The following is a 23,994-nucleotide window of genomic DNA, read 5'->3' as shown; positions in this document are numbered from 1 at the left end:
AGCAAATTCCCACACAGGAATGCTGATATTTGTTCACACATGGTCCAACATGCAAATCTTTTTCCCACCTACCTTTTCCTTCCAGGTTTAGAAGCTCCTGTGTGCACGTGGAAGCCAAGGACTGTGTTCTTCAGGGTCTCACGCTCTGCTGCACCTCCAGGCTGGCAACAAAAATTTCCTCCTTGTTCTTCCAAAGAGCTTTTTGGGGGAGGACTATGGATTGCTCTCCAGTCCTGCAGCTGGCAGTAATGGGATGAAAACTACTGATTTTATCCCCTCTGGATCCCCATGGTGAGTTGGCCCCAGTGCAGCAGGCTTTTACTACCACAGTGTAGTACTCTTATCAAACACACATCTGCTTGGTCTCCAACCCAGGGAGTGCAAGTGGCACAAATCCCTGGCTGTCACTGGCAGCCCTAGAAAAAGGAAACCCTGAGCACCTGGGGAAATGGCAAACCCTTCCTGCCCTCCTTCCAGGACAGGACTCAGGTTCGAGGTGAGGCAGTGGCGTATCCTGTGTTTGCTCTGCAGCTCCTGCAGGCACAGCCCTGCTGCCACTGGAGCTGTCACTCTGCCTTTCCCACAAGGAAATTCCTCTCTAAAATGCCACACAAGTGGCAGGACAAGAGTCATAGTCAGGCATAGGAAATTTCAAGGCAGTTCACTAAATTCAGCTAACGAAGGTCACGTTTCTTTACCAAGTCATCTTACTGGCTCACTTGAAAAACAAGCATTTTGCAACAGAAAAATAACTATTTGCTGTAAAAAAGCTTCTTTAGAGGAAGGTCACCTGGATAAGAAAAGTGACAAAATTATGCATTTTAAAAAATCTGAATATATTTTAAACAAACCTTGGAACTAGGTTACACAACATTCCAGGAGGATTTATTTTGATTTTCCATGGCTTGATTCACCTTTTTTTTTGAGAGAGGCCTGGGGCAAACCAAAGCAATTTACATTGAATGCCACACACTGTCCCACTGTCCATCGACCAGATCTTGTCCTGGCTGCCCAGAGATAACTGGTGGCACCAAGGAAAAGGCAGCTGCAGCCTGGGACTGGCTGCCTGCACGTTCTGCTGTGGGCTTTGGCACCAGCTGAGGGTGTCTGAAAAATAACTGATTTCAATTTTATTTTGTTTGTACTTTCCTCAAGTCTCTCTGCTGTGACAAGGCATGGAAGGGATGCAGCCATCAAGCCTTCTCAGGGACATTCAGGACACAGGGAAAGGCACACACATCTGTAAAAACTTTATTTCAAAATCTTTTTATTCAACTGTTATTCAGCAATATACAATACAGTTTATAAACAAATGTCTTACCTTGTTTCCAATCTTCATTTAAAAATAAATATTATTGACAATGAATATTAATTATGGCAAGATGTACCTTTTTAATGTCTCCAAAAGAAATAATTTAATTAAAAAAGAAAAAGAAAAATCCAAAAAAACCTAAACACAATAATCTACTAAAAATATTTCCTTTCTTAGGAAGGGTTTGACCCAACATCTTTACATATTGTCATAAAGATAACTGCTCAACAGTTCGTGCAAAATGAAGAGTCAGAGGGAAGGTTTAGAAAAGAAAAAATATTACATTAAAATAGAGAAATCATAAGTGCCATGCACAGAGCAGGGCTTTACACCATAGAGTCTGGAAACTAGATGCATTATTCTATGTGGTTTACTTTCTTGTGGCATCCCCAAAAATATGTTTTTCCCCCCATGTAGAATTTATCATGCTTCTTTCAGTCTCTTTCTGTCCATCTTTAAAACGGTAGGGATTTCTTTGTCAGGGGTTGTGTTTGTTATTAAATAGGTTCCTTTCTGTTTGGCTGAGGAGGAGTGGAGGGAGCAGTCCGTCAGTGGTTTACTAATAAATGTACAAGCTTATGCAGTATTAACAGGGACATGTATAGGAGTGGGTCTGTAGCATAAATAGGTCCTGTACCTAGAAGAGAAAGAGACAAGGGAGAGAAGGAGATTTGATTTTTTTATCTTTTCCAATATAGAAGATTAAATGCAAAAGAGAAATATAGGAAAATTCATTTTTATCACTTCAGTGCCAGGGGTCAGAAGCTTAATTTTAATAGTAAAACAGCATCCTCAAGCTATTCAACTCAAATAGCTTTTTCCTCCCCCTCCCAAATCTGACTCCACTGAGGTCATTTCATTATGTGTTACTAATGGTATGCCTAAACTTGGCTTCAGCCAAGTTACCAGCAATTGAGATTTCTATAAATACACCATAATCTGGTATATAGTTTCTTGAGAAATGACAGGTATCAACCACCCATTACTTTAGAGGGAAATGACAAATGCTGCGTCTGTACTTCTTGATTAACAGGACATGAACCCATTCCATTTGGAATGGGAACAGCAAGACCTTGACATCTTCTTTACCTTTTATGGGAAAGAGCAGAATTTTAAATTAAAAAATGTGCTCAGGAGCTATAGAAAAACAGAGGTCAGGTGTGGAACACATCTGTTCCTGTCAGCCTGTCCCAAGGAGAGCAGTGAGCTCACTCATGGGGCAGGACACACTGAGGAAACTGCTCCCAGCAACCAGGGGCAGCCACTCCATGCTGCAGCCACCACGGCTGTCCCTGCCTCACACCCCTGCTCACCAAGATACTCCCTCAGCTCTTCTATTTTCTAGCAAGGTGTGCTGAAAAGATACAAAAAGGTGAGCACACATTTGCTGTGTGCACCGTGTTGTGGCCCTCTCTCTGGCATGGGAGGGCTGAGCCGTGGGGCCGAGGTCTCACGGCCACGCTCAGCCAAGAGAGCAGGGGACACAGGCACGAGGCTCTGCTGTCACCTCTGAAATGGCCATTGCTGTGCTGCTGGCAGGGGCAGAGACAGAGGCAGAGGCAGAGGCAAAGGTAGACTTCCTTGAACAACCCGTTCCTGAGCACCCCTCCGAACAAGCCCCTTTCCCTGGAACAGCCCTGCCCTGGAACAGCCCCATTCCCTGGAACAGCCCCATTCCTGGAACAGCCCCTTGCCCTGGAACAGCCCATTCCCTGGAACAGCCCCATTCCCTGGAACAGCCCCTTGCCCTGGAACAGCCCCATTCCCTGGAACAGCCCCATTCCCTGGAACAGCCCCATTCCCGAACAGCCCCTGCCCTGGAACAGCCCCATTCCCTGGAACAGCCCCATTCCCTGAACAGCCCCTTCCCTGAACAGCCCTTCCCTGGAACAGCCCTTCCCTGGAACAGCCCCTTGCCCTGGAACAGCCCCATTCCCTGGAACAGCCCCATTCCCTGGAACAGCCCCTTGCCCTGGAACAGCCCCATTCCCTGGAACAGCCCCATTCCCTGGAACAGCCCCTTGCCCTGGAACAGCCCCTTGCCCTGGAACAGCCCCATTCCCTGGAACAGCCCCTTGCCCTGGAACAGCCCCTTGCCCTGGAACAGCCCCATTCCCTGGAACAGCCCCATTCCCTGGAACAGCCCCTTGCCCTGGAACAGCCCCTTGCCCTGGAACAGCCCTATTCCCTGGAGCAGCCCTGTTCCCTGGAACAGCCCTATTCCCTGGAACAGCCCCCTTCCCTGGAGCAGCCCCATTCCCTGGAACATCCCCTGCCACTGCTGCAGGGCAGGACATGGGTGCCTGGCGCTCCCTGAGCCCGGCTCAGGCCATGCAGACAAGGCCAGGCTGGGCCACAGCAGCTGCCTGGGCCAAGTGTCCCTGGGGACACCTTCCTGAGCCACAGGAGGACCAGTGTGTGCAGTTTCACCAGCACGGGATGGATGTGGGACAAAGGCAGGAGTCCAGTGGGAATTTGCCCTCTGCTGGACACCCAACCTACAGGAGTGACCAATGCCCAAAACACTGAGTGCCACCCACACTGTGAGAGACACTTTGCAAAGCATGAAAAATTTAAAAATAAGTTTTCTGTATCTCTGGAAAAGTAATCAGGGCACTGCTGTTTGTGAAACTCACTTCAGGCACGGTAATGTGAATACTTTACTCTTGGTCTCTAGGACATGTGAGTGTCTCCCAGCTGTGGCATGATCAAAGGAAATGCCGCAAACAGTGCCTGAGCAAAGCACTGCTCTTGGGCTGGCTGCTCCAGCTGCCTCGTAATCTACACACACCTCACCAGCAATGCTGGAGCACGATTACCCAGCATCAAAACCAGAACACAGCAATGTGCTGTGCCATTGAGGAGCTCAAGAAATGTCCCCACAGTGCTATCTCACAGACACCCAGACTGTGTGGTGATTATTTAGTTATTAAGGTTTTAATTAAATCCCTGCATGCTCAAACATGTGCTCAGGACTGCCTGCACAGCAACAGCAAGGTATTAAGATGAATACAGGATTTTTGTTTTTAAAGCTGAAAAATCATTAACAAACACAATTAACTCCAGCAGCTAAAGGAGATAGTTGCAACTCATTTCAAAGACACTAAAAGTGTGTGCAGGGCAGTCCTCTCTTCTGGGACAAGGCAGAGCTGCAAAAGGCCAGCCCAGGACCGTCCCCATGGGCTGTCAGTGTCCCCTGAGCCTGGGGATGGCAGGGGCAGCCCGGCAGCAGCCAACACTCCTGGCAGCTGCACACAGCTAATTGGCCAAATTCCTGCCAATTCCACACCTGCCCAGCACTGCAGGGAAGAGCTGGCCTTGGATATTTATTATCATCAAACCTGAGGGTGCTGAGAAGCCATTCTTTCCCTGCTATCAATGAACAGGGCTCGAGTCTGAGATGCTGCCAGTTGCTCAGACAGCAAGATGTGCTTTTGCGAGGGGGAATTCCCCTGGAAACACAGAGAAACTCAACCTGGAGAAATGGGCTCTTGAGGCTCAAGTGTCCTCACCACTGTGGTGCTGAAGGGCTGCCAGGAACACCAGCTTAGCATGGTTTCTGCTTTGAAGGGAAAGCAGCATTAGTCACAACTCCTTGCAGCACCTGTGTGCCTGCCTACCAAAATCATTCCTATGTTGGTTTCACCTTTATGTACTGGTTTTAGTTTAAATTTCAATGCAGAACTGTGAATTCAACAGTCCAAGTTTTGTCTTTTCCTTCTGTAGAAACTGCTGTTGTTTTTAACCTATATTCTCCATCTTCTCTAATGGCAGAATGTGAGTTCAGACTCTGTTAACAGAATCTCAACAGTTAAATGAAACATATTTTAAAAAACTATTTGAAAGTGATTATTCTTACTGAACACCACATAAAAGCTTCTTTTTTCATACTGATTCAGTGCTGTTCTGCTCTAAGACTTCAGGCAGTATTGGACACACAGAACTTCAGAATTCTCCTCCCTCTAAATATAAGCAAACCAGAAAAGGAATTTCAACAACAAACTGAGCTTAGTGTCCTCAATTCTACTGTTACTGCAGTAGTGGAAGTCTTGACTTTTAGTTAATAAATTGCTACATCTGTAGGTGTAAACAAACAAAATGTGGGCTTGAGCATGAGGCTCTGGACACATGATTGATCCAGGTGTGAGAACAGAGGGTTCTTTCCCAGACACCCTAAATCAGGAGAACACTGTTACTTGCAAACTACAGACACTTGCAAGAAAACATTTCACTGATATTTTGAATATTCATTTGATGTTCTGTTATTGCAAGCTTATTTATCACTATACAGAGTTACAACTTTGCTTTTAAAATATTTATATGCTCATGGCCAAAAGGGAAAGTCTACCACCATGCAGAACAAGAACAAATTGTTCTCTTTGTGTATGGTGAATTGCTCTCTGGCATCACTCATCCTTCTTTGCAATTTATGACATAATAGTGTTTTACTGCAATTTTCTATTTAATATTTTTTATGCCAGAATTAATCACAGTTTGACTTAAAGCAGTTCAATCAAAAACAAACATTAATTAACCAAGTGACTTGTGACACCCAGGAAAAATAGGGATGATTCTTTTGCAAGCTATATTTAACCAATGGTCAAAACCCACAGTTTCCTGTAGTCACCTATTTTTCTTACTAGAAAGACTCTGAAAAGTCCTTTGATGTCTCTTTCTGTGATGCTGGTAAAATGCAGTGGCCCATATAATAAAAAGCTGAAAGACATCAGTAGCCTATTTTCCTTGAAAGATGAGATAACACCTAAAATCTGACTGCCTATTGATGATGGAGCTGGGGCCCTGGCTGGCAGTGTCATGAGACATTTCTCTGTACTGCCTTTTATGCAGTGACCTGTTAGCCTTGGCCTATTTCCTTACAGAACAATGCCCAATTAAAGCCCTCAAACCTGGCATTTCATTAAGAGGTGGCCATATAGATTGATCTGTTCTATCAGTCCAGAAAATTTAGACTGCATTTGATACATGTTCTTGTTCTGGTATCTATGGAAAAAAATGGAGTTTTACATGGGTTGCTAGTCAAGGATCATTACAAACAATAACCTGCTAGATAAAACAGATTCTCACTCACTGACATACATTTGGAGCATTTGCATTGAATTGAATTTCCCCAACTTCAGACCTAAGATCTTCTTAGAAGTTTTTAATTGAAATTACTAAAGTCACTATAGACTTACTGAACCAAAGAGATAATAAGCTACACACCATTAGAACTATTCCACAGTTTGAGACAAGATCTTATAAACTGTCTACACCCTTCCACTCTTAAGCACTTCCAGCACAATCCACACACTGCATTTTTGCCTTTTTTTTTTTTTTTGGTACTTAATTGTTTTGTACCTAATGCCTTAAGATTCCCACTCCTCCCCAGGAGCTAATTCTCCAGGATGCTGTGCAGAAGTGCATGCAGAGCCTGTGCTGATTTTAGCAGACCCTCCCAGCTCAACCCTAGAGCACTGCATGGAGCAGGAGGTGTTGTTCAAAGCAGTACTGGTACAACAGAAAAAACCACTGAACTGTGGTGTCCCCACAGCTCCTGGCTTTTGGCTGGCTGTGGATCATCCTGCCCAGGCACAGCCACAGACAGCTCCTCAGCTGCCTTTTGGTGGAGCTAATTTCAGCAGTGCTGACTTCCCACATATTTATGAGCAACTGCACAGGCTCTGCTTGCCACTGAACCTGCCTAGAAGGCACGATGACAAAATTAGTTTTCTATCCACTACAGTTTTTATTTATGATTCGCTGAGTTTTGGAACAGCTTTCCATAAGTCATCTCAAGAAAATGCCTCACAGAAGTCAGCATATGTTTTTATTTCTACACAACCATGCAGGTAGAAGCTTGTGATTCTGCTTTGTTCCTTCATCCATGACATCAAGGTTTTTAAGGTCAGGAGTAAATCTTCTCACACAGCCAGGTGAAACTACCAGCATTGCCCTCCAGACCTTTCATGATAATTAATGCCCACATTTCACTTCCTTATCCACACCAGAGCCTCAAACTCTCCAGGAAGCTGAAAGCAATTTTACTGGCCAGAAGACACTGACCAGAGTTTTGTAAAACTCTGTCATCATTTTAGGTCTTCTCAAATACACCTGAGTTTCACTGTTTCTCACCTTCTCTCTCAAAGTATCCACTGCAATATTCAGGCCCATATTTAGAGGTGAATTGCCAAAACCCCACAAGAGTTACTGAAAGCCTCCTGTCCTGGTTTTGGAAACTCAACAGGTTTTAATATTTTAAATAAGATTCCATTTGCATTTGGAGTATTTAGCAGTCCTGAAAAGAGGACACTAAATTACAATAATTTACTTGCCCACACCTGTATCTATTTATGTGCTGGGCTAAACTCACCCAAAAACCATGAGTTGAGGCAGAATTTAAGGCTTGATAACTCTACAGAAGCTGCATCCAGGGCAGCACAGTGCAAACTTCCTGAATAGGCAGAAAAATTGTGTATTTGAGGAAAAAGCCAATTCTGTGTAGCAGCCTGGTCCTTAATTTTGACTGTTCTTGATGTGACAACTCAAAAAGTTCACCTAGGACAGAAGACTGGTGCTTTAGTGGTTTGGTGTTTTAGACTTTAGTGTTTTAGCATGGTAGCAGTAAGGCTACAGATTAGAAAACAAATAAATTGGTTGGAAATGAGAGAGAGGTGTAGTTATGCAAGGAAATGATGCAGAAATAAAAGTTTGGTTCTGATAAGAAGCTAAGAGAAGAAAAATATTCCTTCTGCAGTATTGATTTTCTGAAGCACTGCAGTGCTCTGCTGGAAGTCAATGTGTGAGTGCCTGTGGGACAGGACAGACACAGGCAGTGGTGCAGGAGCTGGGGATGTGTTTATTAAGGCACCTGCAACTACTGAGGTGCATTTTGATCTCAACAGAGCTCATTTTAACTGAGACTCATTAAGGCCAAATTTTCCTTAAAATGCTAGTGCTGACAATCCCTGCCAAACCTGCTGATGGTACACAGAGCAGCCAAGTGCTCTGTGATCCTCTACAGAGCCTCTTCCCTCTCCTGCATCATAAGGACATCATTAGACATAAGGCACAGGATTAAATGGACAATTGGTCTGACCCATTCCACAGCTGCTGCAGGTCTGAAAGGCACAACACCTTTGTTTTAACAGCTATCACAAGCAGGAGTTGTTGAGCTAGCGGATTTGATGAATGCAGGGAAATGCATATCTGCTATGAAGCAAGAAATACTCCTATATTTATACACAAATACTTCTGGTGTTAGGTTCCCAGAGAAATAAGCAGTTTGCATTGCCAACAGTCTGGCAAAAAACTATCTCCCACTAAAGTTACAAGAAACAGGGGTAACACAATATGGGAAATATTTTCCCTCAATATCCTCATTTCCCTTCTGTGGTAGCCAAAAGTGTACAGAACAATCAGCTCTCTTACCAAAGCCTCCCTCTGCTTCTTCAAGCTCTACATGTGCCTGTGAACACCCCTGAGGGCAGGCAGTGCCCACAGACAGCCCAGCAGCTGAGCTGGGGGAGCCAGGCCCTTGGGGGGCTGCTCTTGGGATCTCTTCTGCATGGACAGAGCCAAACAAACCGCCCAACCACTGCAGATCTCCACTTGGGAGAAATTAAAGAGTAACTTCAAGACAACAGCAGGAGTAATTTATAACAAGCTTCAAAAGGAAACACTGCTCTAGACGGTGGCAATGGAGAACAGAAATGCATCCTGCATGCTTAAAATGAGTAATTCATTCTATATAGATTATACAGTTCAAATACTTTCCATTGGTTTGCATTTAAATAAGCCAGTAACTTTCCTCTTTTAAGACCTGCAGCTGGTCTCTACTCTGTATTACCCTCACATAAACAGATTTCTGCTTTGGTATCGGTGGGATGATCTCTCCTTGCCAAACATCTCATTACAACACTTAAACCATGCAACTATGAATTTGTTTTAATTTCCAGAATTTTCTGCAGTTCCGTGATCTAAAATTAACAAAACCAAGAACGATTAATTAATTCCCTGAAAGCTGAATAATAAGACAGACAAAATTCTTTGTAATAAAATTTGGTGGAAAATGAATTCTAAATTAAAATACAGAGAAAAATAAGTAACTGCATGAGTGGTAGGTCAGGTGGTAAATAATCAGCCAGTCCTACACTTCCTTCTTCTGTACTATTATGTGAGCAATTCCAGAGCGTATCCATACACACAAGTAGCAAAAGCACAATTCAAACTGCTCAGATCACAAGACAATGAAAAATACTGGGAGCTGGTTTCAGCTACTGAGCTTTGAAGCAAGTTTGGGGCATATTCTCAGGTTTTTCATTATAAATAGGAGGACTAAAAAGTCATATTGCAGAAAAGCAGGCAAGCTAGATACGGTCAAAAAATTCCATAGGAACTTTATGAAAAGACTGACAATGAGTCCCACTGGACTGAACCACAGATTTCACATTCTGTAATTGATACAAGTTGTAAATATTTGCAACCCAGAAATAATGACGATGACCCTGTGGTTCTCACTTCACTGTTTTTAGGGTATTTTTTACTTGATCAGGATTAGGAACAAGCTGCCAATGTAGTTGTAATTATCGCTCCAATCAGAATTACTAAACTTAAGCAGATGCAAGTGCAGATTAAGGATTTTTTTTTTTGAAAAGTAACCCTATCCTGTCCATACTTAAAAAACCAGAGCTAAGTGCCTTAGCAGAATGCCTGATGACACACGAGAAATGGCTGTACTGAGAGCATGTGCCTGGAAAAAAAGCAGAGCCTGTGATTTCAATAAAGAAGGGATCACCTTTTTGCTGTAGACAAACAGCAGCATTTTCGGGCTGACCCACAAATACAGAGACCCTCCAAACATTTCCAATGACTGATACTTTCTAGATGCTAGTTAAATAAAGACTCTGCTGTGCCCTAGGTGTAAGGGAGGCCAAGCTTTGCAGAATAAGGCAGCAAAGAGTTCTTTGACAAAACTGTGGACATGGGATATTGCTCAATACCCTCTGTACATGTGAAATCTCCAGCTCCTTGGCGTGAGAGGGATTCAGATTAGCATGCCAATTTTAGAAATTAGAAAGCAGTAAACTATTTCTAATTATATCAGTTTGATGAATTTTACCCATAGAATCACAGAATTGGTGAGGTTGGAAAAGAGCTGTAAGATGACCAAGCCCAGCCATGAGCTCAGCACCACCACCCCATGTCCTCAGGTGCTACATTGCCATGTCTCCTGAACTCCTCCAGCAGCATGGCAACAAAACAACAGGTGTAGAAAACAATGTCCATGAGAGAGCTCCCTGTGCTCTGCCTGCTTTGGAAGTCAGAGCCTCTCTCTGCTCACACAGGGATGCCCTGCTCCTGATGCCTCAGGTTTAGCTTTTATATTTTCAGATTTTGTGCTGCTTTAGTGTGTGGGTCTGGGCTTCGTATTAGGGGATGGTGAGCTCTGTGCACAGAGCAGGGAGACAAAACAATTCCTTCTCTAGCTGGGGACCAAGGACAAATGATCCAGATCTCAAGCCCAAGAACATAAACAATGGTAGACCAGAAAGAGAAAACAAGAAGGATTGGACTTCATAAGCTAAAGCTGTAATTGGACAATTAGCTCCAATACATGAATAGACCAAAACTTATAAAAGTGAGAGACCCCATGACTGCTTGTCCATTTTGTGGCCATTTTGGGTTGTGCTGCACAAGTGGATCTATTGAGACCTCTTATTAAATCCCTACTTTATTGTTTAGCCCTGTCCAGTCTCTGTTCCAGGTGAGCCTTCCCAAGGCATCCCTCCCAGCCGGGGCAGGGTGAGAGCAGCAGTTGTGGGGAGTGCTTGGGCTCTTTGCTCAGCGAGCACAGCTCCCTCCTGCAGCCCAGCACAGGCTCGTGCTGGCTCACACAGACCCCTCTGCTGAGCACGGCTGCTGCTCTGCCAAACTGCTCTTCTTTCCAGCTAATAAAATTGCCTCCCAGCTGATAACAGCCTAGCAATATAAAGTGCTTGGTTGTTAGCTGCTGTTGTGACAAATAATACCATTCTGCTGACAACCCCATTTTTTCCAATACAAACCTACTTGAACTGTTTGTTATTGACATATGGGACTGCTCTACCATTATCTAATTTTAAAAAACACATAGTAAACAGCAATAGTGAGCCTGACAGCATTCTTACTTGCTTTAGCAAAGCTAAATCAAAATCCAAAGCAACTTCCTTTTATTGCCAGCACAGTCCTGTCAGGCTCTCTTAAGTAAAAAGGAAACACCTACACAGGACTACTGTAAGATTCATTTCCTGGCAGAGGCTACTTTGTGTTTGCTTCCCAACTACAGCCCACACTGCTAAAAGCCTTCTCCAAACCAGTACCAGTAAGACTGTCTGGGCATTTCTTTGTGCCACCACTGCTAAGCTTTAAACTGTTAGGGACCTATATAAATCGACAGCACAGTTCAAGCATTAGTTTGTACATCAGTAAAGCTGCGCCAGTACAGCCGAGGTGGGGAGTGAGTAACAATTACTGCCTCTCATAAAAGATACAAAGTTAGCTGGTGCTGCAAACTAAGACTCCGTTTTGCAAAGTATCTATTGAAATAATGTTTAAAGAACTAGCACTACATATGTACTCCCTCTCCAAATGCTGTTTGCTCATGCAAAAACACATGTGGGTGCACTGAGCCTTTCTTCATACAAATTTCTAATTCTCACTCACTATTGAATCAATCTTATATAGAAATCTAGACCAGTGTTAGATACAGCTTCAATATTCACTGAAAAGACCTGTAATACCCCCTTTATTGTGTTTAGTAATATTTTTAGAAGATTTTTTTATCTATAACTTAAAGATTTCAAAGACATTCAAATAATATTCAGATTTCTTCAAGGGCACTGAACAGGCTGGAGTAGAATAGGTTAGTACAGTTTGTCTGTCCTCTGGGGAGCAAGCAAGAACCGCTGAAAGGAGGTTACTCAAATAAATTGCATTTCCACAGTACAAAAACACCCAGGCACAGCTTGTTTCTGCCCTAGATAATGAGGTGACACAGTACAGCAGTTAGTGCTTTTGTCCAGTTCGAGAATTAATCCACATTACACAGACACAAAAGAAGATATTTGACCTCACTTGTCCCCAAAGCAGTCTAATTTGCCTAGATATTAAAGTGCTAGTGATGTGTATTTAATGAGAATTCTTTTTGCATGTTTATTATCCAGTGACATTTAGGAGGTCAGCCTGATAATTCAGTTATGGCCTCTGTCTTGCTACTTTATTTAATGTAAAGGAAAATGTGACGTGACCCAGGTTGCATTTAACTACAAGGAACATCAGAATTGAGCTCATACATGGTCTCATAAAAAGCACAGGAGAAGTGGAGTAGACCCAGACATTACTGAGTGGGAAAGGCAGGGAGCCTGAGCTGAACAGCCTCCCAGACTTTCCTTTCTTGCTATTTCATGTAATGTTCATCTATAAACGAGCTCCACAGGCTGTGGCTCAAACTAGCAGAGAGTCATTAAAGCTCTGACAAAGCCAGGAGAGCCCTGAACTCAAACCCTTGCCCCAGAGTTAGTCCAAACCCAAGCACAGAGCGGCCCTGACCACACAGCTCTGCACCAACAGAACCCTGTGCTCCTCCCTGTGCTGTCTCAGAGCTGCAGACAGGCTTCTTGCTTGCCAGTGCCCAACAGAGATCTGAGTGTCCATGTGCCCCCGGCTCCAGGTGGGCTGGCTGTGCCTGCCCTGCCCTGCTGAGCACCACAGGGCTGCAGGGCTGGGACTGCTGCTGCTGCTGCTGCTGCTGCTGCTGCTTGATCCTGGCCAAGCAGCCCAGGAGCAGAGCTCCTCCTGCCTCACACATCAAAGGCTTTGAGGAGGGCAGGGACAGGCATGGAGGGAAGGTTTATGTTCTTCCTTGCCATGACCACCTCATCTGTGCATAACACATGAGCCCGTGTTCCTCCTACAGCTTCTTGTTTCACACCCCCATCTTTGTTTATTTTATTTAAAGCTTTCACTCCTGAGCTTTGAGGCTGGAGATCAAACAAATAAAAGGGAATTTGGAAGCTGCAATGTCTGATTTACATTCTGCTCAGAAGTTAAACTAAAAATTGCCCCCGAGCCAATACGCAGGCACTCATTTTGGAGACCATTTGGTAGGATATAATACAGTCAATTTCCCTCCCAGGAGGTCAGGATGAAGACCCTTGTTTATTACTGCACCATCAGATGACAAAGTTAGTCTCACGACTAAGGCAATGGACTTAAATTTAGATCTGAAATTAAGTTTTCATATTTAATTTCACAGCTGTCACACGACTCAAGAAAGTCAGTTATTGTTCTTGTGTCACTTATCTGTCTCAAACACTTGAACTACAAACTGCCTGACACAGAGATACTGGGTGTTTCACTCAGTGATGCTCTGCATCCCCCCTGCTCTGCCCAGTAAAAACCAGGAGCACTTCCAAACAATAACAACTTGCACTCTTTCACTTGCTCACCCCATTTTTCTCCTACAGTGTAAGATTCCATTTGTGTACAAGCATTTAAACTAAAAGCTCAATATGATTTCATTTAGAACCACAGGGATGACTGCTTCTCTGATAGTGTTAAAAATTTCTTGCCAGCAGATCTTTGTCTCCTCACAGCCCAAATCCCATTTTCCAGGCTTCCATGAGACCACAGCACCAAGTTTTTATATGGTTGTTTAAACACCACAGATAAAATTCTGTTTAAGTAGCTAATATTTGTGGCATATTGGTCAATTTTCCAGTTATACTGAATCTATTGCCTTATATACCATAATGCTGACACAGAATTCAGGCAAATACCATTTCTGATGGTGTTCAAAACAATGGATTTTCTATTTATACCCAGTTTGTCAGATGAGACTCTCTGCTCTTTAAATAATCTCAGTAACAGACACATTTATCCTAATAAATTCATGTTTCAGTTCACTTAGAAGATGTAAAGAATCACACTTTTCCACGGTGCATGGCTGGGGCAGCAGCTGAAGTCAACAAGAGCCCTGCAGGCACATTCCAATGGAGCATTTGATCTATAATCATGTTTATTGGAATCCCAGTACATAGAGGCCCTCTCTTACCACACTGAAAGTATTGGGAAGATTTCTACTGCAAGGAAAATAGGATTAGAGGCCAATTCATGCAGGACACTGTAGCTAGTGCCACACCATCAGCTCTCAGGCAGAGCTCTCCAGTCTTAAATGAGGATGTTTCTTAATCACTGATAGCAAATCCATTGTTCAACCACATTTCTGCTTTTATACAGAGGAAATATCCCTGTGTACAGTGAAAAGACTTAGAAATGCTAAATACTGTAAATGTATCAGGCTATTCAATTATTACACACAGATTTGGTGCAAGCACTTCTCTGTATGTGTTATGGAGCTCAAAATAGGATAATGAGGCATGTGCATTACAGTGCTATGCAGATATAACTCATACAGCAACACAAGGTTAGGTCCTGCAGTCCAAACACCACATGAACAAAGATTTAGTTGGATTTGTTGGCCCTACTGGGTGGAAAACCAGTTACAACACTGCCCTGGGGCTGGACTCAAAACAGGGCTTCTAGCTCCCAGAAGTAAATAAAAGGGAAAAACCCCATTTCCTATAAAGCAACTGCAATCTTTTAGGAGAACAATAATTACTGCACCTAACTGTAGCTCTAAAGAACACCACTTTAACATACAAATGGGAAACCAGAAGGTCTAAGATGTCATTTTCTTTTAGGACATTTTGAAGAAAGTTTAGTGCTTCTCCAACCCCAGTGGCAGCACTGGAAACCCCAGTCTTCCCTCTCCTCCTGCAAGCCCTCACCACACTGACTGCCATGTCAATATTTTATCCAGGTCTCTATGTGACATTCATTCTAGGGAAGACTTCTTGCCTCTGCTGAGGCTGTCTCTCTGCTTCAGACCAAATCCCTGTCCCAGACAGTCTTTCTAAAGGACCCAGGAGATGGGGACTGGGACAGCAGCAATCTCCTTCACAGAAGCAACCGAAGAGACACCTTGTGGTAACAAGACTCAGGCAGTTCTGGTCCAGAAAGCACCTGAATCAGGAATTTTTGGGGGTCAAGTCCCTCAGCTACAAATTTCCAAAGCCATGCTGTGATTGATGTTCTATTGATTCATAATTACAGGCAGCTCCAAACTACCACAGGTACAGAAATTACAACAAACCAGGGAGAAGCCTGTTATCCAGGGAGATCTTGATTCAAGCAGAGTGAAAAGGCATTATTTCTACAAGAGGACCATACCAAAATACACGAATAATTACCTCCCTCTTATGGGGACAAAAGCAGGTGCTGGTTTACACCTTGTGAAGTCAGCACAGGAACAGGAACAGTCTGACCTGGCTTTCTCCACACTGGAGCTGCCACAGAGTGGCACTGTTCACAGAGACCTGTGTGCCCAGCAGGGAGCTCACGGCACCAGATTGTTGTTTAGCCAGTTTTGTAGCCCTCAGTCTCCACCTGGAGACCCCCACTAGATGTTTTTCTGTATTCTGCTGCCCTTTTCACTGATTTAAACCATTCCATTGCTTCCACTGCTGGCCACAACACTACCAGTTTATTTTCAGATTTTAATGCAGCCTAGAAACGATGCACAAGTGCCATATCCCAAACCACAGACATGTAAAAAATCAGGACAGACAGCAGTTTAGCTGATCTGGGCAGGAGGTCTTGCCCTCACAGGCATATGTGACATGCTGTCTTGGCAGCACAGGCTCACATCCATCTGTTGATGTGGAACTGAGCCCGCTGCACTTCCACTGTCCTGGTTTCAGTTCATAGGCACCACATGAGCTCTGGGTTCAGCAGGCAGGGTGCACAGTGCTGCAAGTCCTAAAGCCAGCCTCTACTGTCAGCATGGAAAACACTGCAGGAATTCACACAGTCACAGAGTGGAGAGGAAACATGAGAACAAGCCCCAGCCCTGGGGTCCCAGGAGAAAAGCAGATATTTCCAAACAAAAAATGATAGATCATGAGCCTCTGGTTTAATTTCTTGGGGTCAGTGGATTCAGCAAAAGCAAAATGAACTTCTTTAAATGCCCACAAGCACCTGTAGTTAGATCTCAGGAATTGTCACCTTATCTACCACTGACAGCAATGAACAACCAGCTCGGTCTTGGGAATGATAAGGAGTAAAATCTAACTTTCACATGTATTTCTACAGAAGAAAGAAACTAAATTATTCATAAAACAGGAAAAGGCAGTAGCCAGATAAAACACAGCACCTGTAAAGCACCAGCAGGTCACAATGACCCATATAGGAATGATTTCCATTACTGTGAGCCAAAACCTGCAACTGCTTGCCCAGGAAGTGTGAAGAGGTATCAGGAAGAAGCGTGAACTTCCCTGCGTGAAGATTATGAATCTGCGTCAGAAGAGGCTCAGCAGAGAGGGGAGCTCAGGCCCTTCCTTGCACAGTTAGTGGCATAAAATTGTTTCCCTTTTCCACTGATAACTTGGCAGGGACATTTGTTCAACATTAGCTAAGTGACAGTGGCTGAGAGGAGAGCTGAAGCCCAGCCAGAGCAGCACCACACCTCCGAAGCCTGAAATACTTTTGCAATGCAGATTTAAGACTATGTTCTTCGTCCCAGACATTCCTGTCATTGGATAAATAAAGGTTTATACTGCCTTCTCTGGCAAACCACAGTATGGTAATGTGGCATTAATAACTTAATACAGTATTAACTGATAGACAATCAGTATTAGCATAATGTTTACATTTGGAAAACATTATAGAGCACCGTATCTGCAACTCTTATCCTGCCATTAATTCAGATGTGGAGCTCATTACACAGCAATTGACATTTCCCTTCTGAATCTGCATCCTGCTCTGCACAGGCCTCACATCTGCTTGGGACAACCAGCCCTGTAAGCCACTCACTGATCTAAATTCTCTGCAAATCTAAACTCTCTGCAGAACATGCACGGTGTTTCGCTCACTTGAGGCTGCAGCTACTGTTTCAAACACTGCTCCAAAAAGGTGCAAGGGGGTTCTGACCGTGGAGCCCCCCACTGCACCCACCAAAGGGATCTCCCCATCCCTGTGCCTGTGTTCACTCCTGTCCAGGGACAAGGCACAGTCCCGGCCTTTGGGACACCCCCTAAGTGCACTTTGCCAACAGCCTCGGCCGCGATTACTCAGTTTCAGCATCGCAGCGAGATTCCCCCGCGGCAGCGGGGTCACCGTGCCCGACCCGCAAGCGATGGCAGTGTCAGGGCAGTGCCGTGCGGGCACAGGGATCCCTCCGGCCGGGGCAGTGCCGTGCGGGCACAGGGATCCCTCCATCCTGGGCTCCTGCCGTGCGGGAACAGGGTCCCTCCCGCCCCGCCCTACCTGACCCGTGCTGCTGGCGGAGGATGGCGGCCTGCCCGGGCGGCGGCGATGCCGAGGACGCTGCGGCGGCCGTCGAGGCGGTGGCAGTGGCGGTGGCGCTGGTCGCGGTGCCGCCCGGGGCGGGGCCGGCGGGCGCTTGGCGGGCCCGGGCGGGGCCGTGGGGCGGGCGGCGGGGCCGTGGCGGCGCGGGGCGGCCCCGCTCTGGATGTGCGACACCGCCTCGGCCGCCTGCACGTCGGGAGGGGCGAAGCGGGACAGGACGCGCAGCAGCGCCTGAGCCTTGTGCTCCTGCGTCTCGTCGTCGCTGTAGTCCGACACGCGGCACTGGTAGACGCCCTCGTCCTGCCGCCGCACGCCCGACAGGCGCAGCCGGTGCGAGATGTCGTTGCCCTGGACGCGGACGGTCTGCAAGAGAGCGCACGGCCGGCACGGCCTCAGCGGGCTGGCCCAGCGCCGTGCCCTCCGCTGCCGGAGCAGGAGCCGGGCTGGTTCCCCCAGAGCAGCGCACACAGCCCAGCACCTCGCTGCCGAAGCCCCACCTCGCGGGGGCTATGCACAACCAGCCCTGTCCCCATCGTTCCCGCGCCACCTCCCCGCTGTCACCGCCAGCGCTCCGCCACCAGCCCCCGCGGGGGCTCTCTCGCCCCCCGGCCCTCAGGAACCGCCCCGAGCCCCCCGGGGAAAGCGCAGCCCCCGCCCGCTGCAGCGAGCCGAGCCCGGCTGGTGGCAGGGTCCCCTCTCCGGGTCCCCCCTCCCGCCCCGAGTGCTCAGCACCGCGGAGAGAGGCAGCGGCTCCCGGGCCTCGTTCCAGGGAAACGGGCGGGTTCCCTGCGGGACAGCCTGGGAACGGGGTCGCCTCAGGCGACTAGGGACTGCAGAAGGCTGGGGAAGAAACAAGATTCTCTTCTGATTTGGCCCACAGTCCTTTTCCAACATGGCTAAGAAAGGGCCACCTCCTCTGGATTTGCAAGGAATGAGACGTGACTGCAAAAGCAGCAACAGATGGTTACAACGTCTTGAGCCGCGGCACAGTGAGGAGGGGAAACGTGCCACACTCCCGCCGTGCTGCAGGAGCGCGGCTGCCAGTGAGACCAGCTGCATTCGTGTGTCAGGAAATGAGGGGGGCATCCAGTAAACCCCACGTGCGTGGGAGGAGGGGTGTGAACCCATCTCGAGCTGCACTTACGCTGATTTTGGTTGCATCCTTATTTGCTACCTAAAAGAACAGAAAAAAAGGGAAATTAGACTCAGTACTGCCAGCACATCAACTGGATGCTCATATTCCCACCCCGGTGTTAGGACAGGACATGGATAGATGCAACTTTCTCTGCTTGCCATTCACACAGCCCTTGTGGCTCAGGGCAGCTCCCCAGGTGATGGGGAGGGCAGCAAACCAGTGCTCAGCCGGGGGGACTGTTTGGGTAAACTTCCCATGCTGCCCCACAGGAGCGCTGCCTTCCCCAAGGGTGAGAACAGCAGCCAAAGAAATGCTTGTTGCATGCTCTGCTGCTCACAGTCACTGACAAGCACTGGGGAAGGCACTTCACCAGCAGCACAGCGGGGAAGGGCTTGGGCAAGCTGGATGCTGCATGGCTCAGGGCAGAGCTCAGTCCTGAAACACCCTGGGAGCAGGTATCATGCAGCACATTTCATATTTGGTTATGTTTTTGTCTCCAGCCAACCACTGTAAACCTAAGTGATGCCTCAGACCTCACTGATACGCCTCTCAGGGAGACGGTCATCATTCTTCAGGCTTGCTCTGTCATCATTTATTGTAAAAGCAGCTCACAGTTTTTATACAAGGTTAAAGAAGACATTTAAATCCAAGCGATTTATTTCCCAGTCTGACAACTGACTTACACTTTCCCCAGCTAGGCGGCATCGCATTAGCTCAGTGTCTATATGCTTTGCATCTCTATTTGAGCTCTGCAGGAAAACAAGCATGCCACAGAGAGGGGAGCTGGCACAGGCACAGAGGCTGCCACAGGCCACCCTGCTGGCACAGAGGACAGGGGCTGGAGAGGATGACATGTCCTGCCCAGTAGGGCAACACAGCCTCAAAGTCCTGCTCTACCCCACTCCTTGTACAGCCCTGTTTGGCACCTGCAAGTTGTCTTTGCTCCGGTGGGGAGGGGTGCAGAATGAACTGGCTTGTGCTGGGGAAATGCAGCTGAAAAATTTAGCCTGAAGCCTGCCCTCAGACCAAGCAGCTTCCTAGGGGGAGGGCAAAAGGCACACAAGATTTAACTCTGCTTCGTGCATTTTAATTGCTACATCTGACTGAAAACATCTTGCTGAGCTTCAGATATGGACACAGGTGTGGACATGGAGGAGTAACTGTGCCTTTGTAGGTGCAGGCTGGCATCACATTAATGTACCAACAGAGAGGTGTATCCCTCGTGCCTTTCTCTGCACTACCAGTGAGCAGAGGCTCTCCCACCTTTTACTAGTGATTCCTAGCTCAGTCCACAGAAGCACTGGTTTTGGCTTGTCCACACTTCATACAACAGCTTTTCTTGGGACCTCATTGCTGATTTTGCAGTGGAACATTTATCATTTTCTGTTTACAGTCCTTACAGCACTGATGTCTTTTCCTGACATGAAGTCTCTCATGGTGCATGCCTTGTACTCCTGCCTTCCTCAGAGGGCCTGGGCACATTGATGCTTCCTACTGGTGGCTGGCACTGGGCAGAGGAAGCAGTCTGGGAATGCTGAGTTTATTCTGATCACTGCCTAAGCATGTTGCATTTGATGAAGAGATATATCTCCATAGCAATGTATTACCTTGCTCCTGCTGCCGGGGACACTGATGGCTAATTCATGTGCAAGTTCTCTGGCTGGCTCTTTAAGGTACCACCACTGGATTTCCAAGGAGTAAGAGGTGGATCCACTGGCTCGGAAAGCACAAGGCATCTCAATATCATCTCCCTCTCTAACAGTCACATCTTTGGGAACTTCAGTAAAGGTAGCTGGGAGGGGAAGACAGAGTTACAAGGGCTGGTTAACGAGAGAGATTAAAAGGCAAGATCAGTCCTTTTCAGTCTAACGTGAGCTGTTTCAGCTCAAGAGCTGAGCACTGACCGCGGCACAGGTTTCCTGAAGCCCAGGGACCACAGGGTGAGCCAGGCATCCAGGACTGCGCACCGGGGCAGGGCCGAGCCGGCCCCCATCACCAGCACCCGCGGCTTCAGTGGAAAGTTTGAAGAGAACTCAAAAACCCCCTGGTCCTTCTAAGAAAGCCCTCGGTTTGATACAGGGCCACCGGTGTGCCAGTGTCCCCTCCCGCCGAGCGGCGCGGGGACTGTCCCGGGCTGCGCGCCCGCCGCGCCCCGCTCCGTTCCGCTGCGCGCTGCCGGCAGCTGCGGCCCAACAACAGTGCCACCTTGTTCTGCCACAGCCAGAGCCAGAGCCAGAGCCAGAGCCCGCCCGGGCAGCTCCCTGCCCCCAGCCCCGCGCTGGGAACGCGCCCGGGAGGCCGGGCCTGGAGCGGCGGGGCGGCTGCGGCTCGGCTGCGGCCCCGCAGCCCCGACGGCCCCGCAGCCTCCCGCCGGCAAGTTGTGCCCGGAGCGGCCCAAGTTCCCCACTCACCGGTGACAATGAACAGCAGAGGAGCGTTGAACATCAGGTAACAAAGGGTGCAGAGCAGCCCCCGATTTTCCATCGCATCTATGTGGGCTGCGGGCGGGGACCTGGCTGGGGGCGCAGCCGGGCACGCCTCAATCCATCGCACACAGCGGGCCGGGGCAGGGCCCCTTCCCAAAAAGCCAAAGCCTCCCGGCTAACCTCGGTTTGCGGAGAAGCAAATATAAAATCCACAGCCGGCTGCTCAAACTCGCTCGCAGGTGGAAGCGACGTTTCTGGGAACGCAGCAACAAAATCGAGTCCCGCTCCTTCTCTCCGCCGCGGGCGAGATTCAACTGCCCTGCCCTGCGTGGGGGCTCCCGCAGCCCGGGAGCGAGGAGGCGACGCCGGGCGCCTCTCCGAGCCCCATCCCACGGTCGCCGCGATGTCCAGCGAGGCGGCGGCGGCGGCGGCGGCGGCGGCGGGGACGAGCCTCCCCCCCCTCCCTGGTGCGCCCGGGCAGCGCCCGCCGTGCGCCCGTCGCGGGCTCTGCCCCTGCGCGGGGAGGCGGCGGCGGCGGCAGCCGCAGCCCCAGCCCCAGCCCCAGCCCGAGCCCGCCTCTCCCCTCCCGCCCGGCCGCTGGATCCCGTGGATCCGCTGGATGCGCAGCCCCGGCCGCAGCTGCCCCGCGGGCCCGGCCCCGCACCGCCCCCGCGCCAGGCCCCGCCCGGCGCCGCCCCGACCCGCCCCGGGACCCGCCGGGGCTCGCTCGCTGCCGGCCCGCTCCGCTCTGCCCCGGCCCCGCGGAGCCGCTGGGGCTCGCTGCCCTGCCCGCTCTCCTCTGCCCCGGCCCCGCGGAGCCGCTGGGGCTCGCTGCCCTGCCCGGCCCGCTCCGCTCCGCTCTGCCCGGCTGGCGCTGGGAGTACCTGCGAAACACCCAAGCCCGCAGCAGTGAAGCCGCGCTGTTCGCGACAGCCCCATCCCCGCCCGGGGCTCCTCCCGGATCGCTCGGCTGCTGTCAGCCTCCCCAACTCGCTGCATTGTTAACATACATTAAGGGAAAAAAGAACCCCAACAAAACCCACTCCCAGTGATTTAGATAACAGCATCATAACAAGAAAACGTTTCCATGGATCAGCTGTTTCTCAGGCTAATGTCCCAATTAAAAAATAGAAGCGTGAAAAGTCATCAGTGAAGTCATTACAGTGAGTATAAATCATAAGCGGAATTTGACTTTTGCAGTAACCAATGTGAGCAAGCTGTATCTTAATACATTTGAGGCGCATTTCTAAAATATTTGCCCTTCCCCCTCACCCCGGAAATTCCATTAAAAGTCACCATTTTGTTCAGCCACAACTTTATTTAATCACTGTGATGGCCTGGGACATGTGTTTTAAGATCCACAGAAAATTTCCTCTATATTTTTAATGGTTTCATTCTATACCATAAAAAAGATGCACAATGTGTTATCTGAATACATGAAGATTTCTATGGAACAAAATATTTGGGAATATTCTCTTTTTGAATAACTAAATCAGATCAGCTTTGATTTATTCTCTAGCTCCCCAGCTACCTCTCTATCCCATCAGAAAAATCTCTGGTGGAGGTTGGACCCTGCCAGCTGCTGGCTCCCTGCTAGGAGAACCCACCTTCCATCAGGAAGTTCCAGTATAATTCACACAGTCCTGAAGAATACCCAAGCTGCATCCAATCAATATTTCTTGCTGGAAAATTTTTTCTTCAGAGCATTTTCAGCCATTCCTACTGATCTTACCGTGACTTAAATCCTGTGACAGTCCTCTGGCAGGTCTCTTGACAATTTGCCTGAAGAGCAACTTGCCTTTCTCCAGATTGGTTACTGGGAGCCTAAGTCCTGCCCCAGGCAGGTAGAGTTAGCTCCCACCAGTCATAGAAACTTATTGTAATTAATAGTTAACACTGTTTATTTAAATAGTGTAATAATTGCTGACACTTGGCTTTTTCACCCAAAAGCTCAGTGTGCTTCATTCAGCATTATTCCTTTTTTCACATGTGGCCTTGGGCCACCTCTCCCTGCAGGGGTTTATTGCCACTGTGCCAGAGTCCCCAGGCAGTGCTCCACCCAGCAGGACATGAGGAAGGCAGGGAAAGGCCATCAGGACAGACACACCTGAGAAAGTAAATCCAGCAGCCTCTCTGCTCAGCAGCACAAGTCTCCCAGTCAAACCCCAGGAATGGGTTAAGTTGGTCTTCTGCTAGAGAGGCAATTCCACAACTTTGTGCCCTCTGCACAAGGATTGATTAGAAAGCTCCTCTTGGATAAGCAGGATCAAAACAAGTAATTTTTATATCAAATGGCTAGTGACAAATCATGTTTTAAACACTTTTACTCAAGTTTTTATTAAAATTGATGTTTAAAAAGTTCTTCTGAGATTGCAACATTGTGAAAATTTACAACAGCTGGGAAAGTAAAAATACCCAGTTTATGTTAAGTGAGTTTTGGTTCTTAGAGATAAAAACCACGTAATAAAAATGAAAAGGCAAGGCAAATGCATTTAAACTTAGTTCTATTTTAATAAATTTAAGGTTGTTATTGTAGTGGTAGTGTTGGTTAAGACAATTCTATCTTGAATGGTTCTCTCAATATATAACACTAAACCTTCAGTTCTGCTGTATTTACTACCCTCTAAGTTTGATTTTATGTGTAGCAGCTGACACTGAAGTGCTGATATCTTGGTGTTCAATTAAAGTAAGGAATAAGAAACACAACAGTGCGGCTT

At 47.6% G+C, this 23,994-nt stretch overlaps 1 protein-coding gene across 1 annotated transcript; it reads right to left on the bottom strand.

Moving 5' to 3' along the window:
- Positions 1–1,239: 1,239 nt before the first annotated feature.
- VSTM2B (V-set and transmembrane domain containing 2B) lies at positions 1,240–21,665 on the bottom strand. Its single transcript, XM_030956145.1, is given in 6 exon segments — positions 1,240–1,949; positions 17,675–17,816; positions 17,819–18,079; positions 18,861–18,890; positions 20,459–20,643; positions 21,263–21,665. Coding segments are annotated over 6 exon segments (780 nt in total). The 5' UTR covers positions 21,336–21,665; the 3' UTR covers positions 1,240–1,860.
- Positions 21,666–23,994: the final 2,329 nt, after the last annotated feature.

This window comes from Camarhynchus parvulus, chromosome 11, assembly GCF_901933205.1.
Source record: "Camarhynchus parvulus chromosome 11, STF_HiC, whole genome shotgun sequence".
NCBI classification, from domain to species: Eukaryota; Metazoa; Chordata; class Aves; order Passeriformes; family Thraupidae; genus Camarhynchus; species Camarhynchus parvulus.
This window is presented reverse-complemented; position numbering and strand designations above follow the sequence as displayed.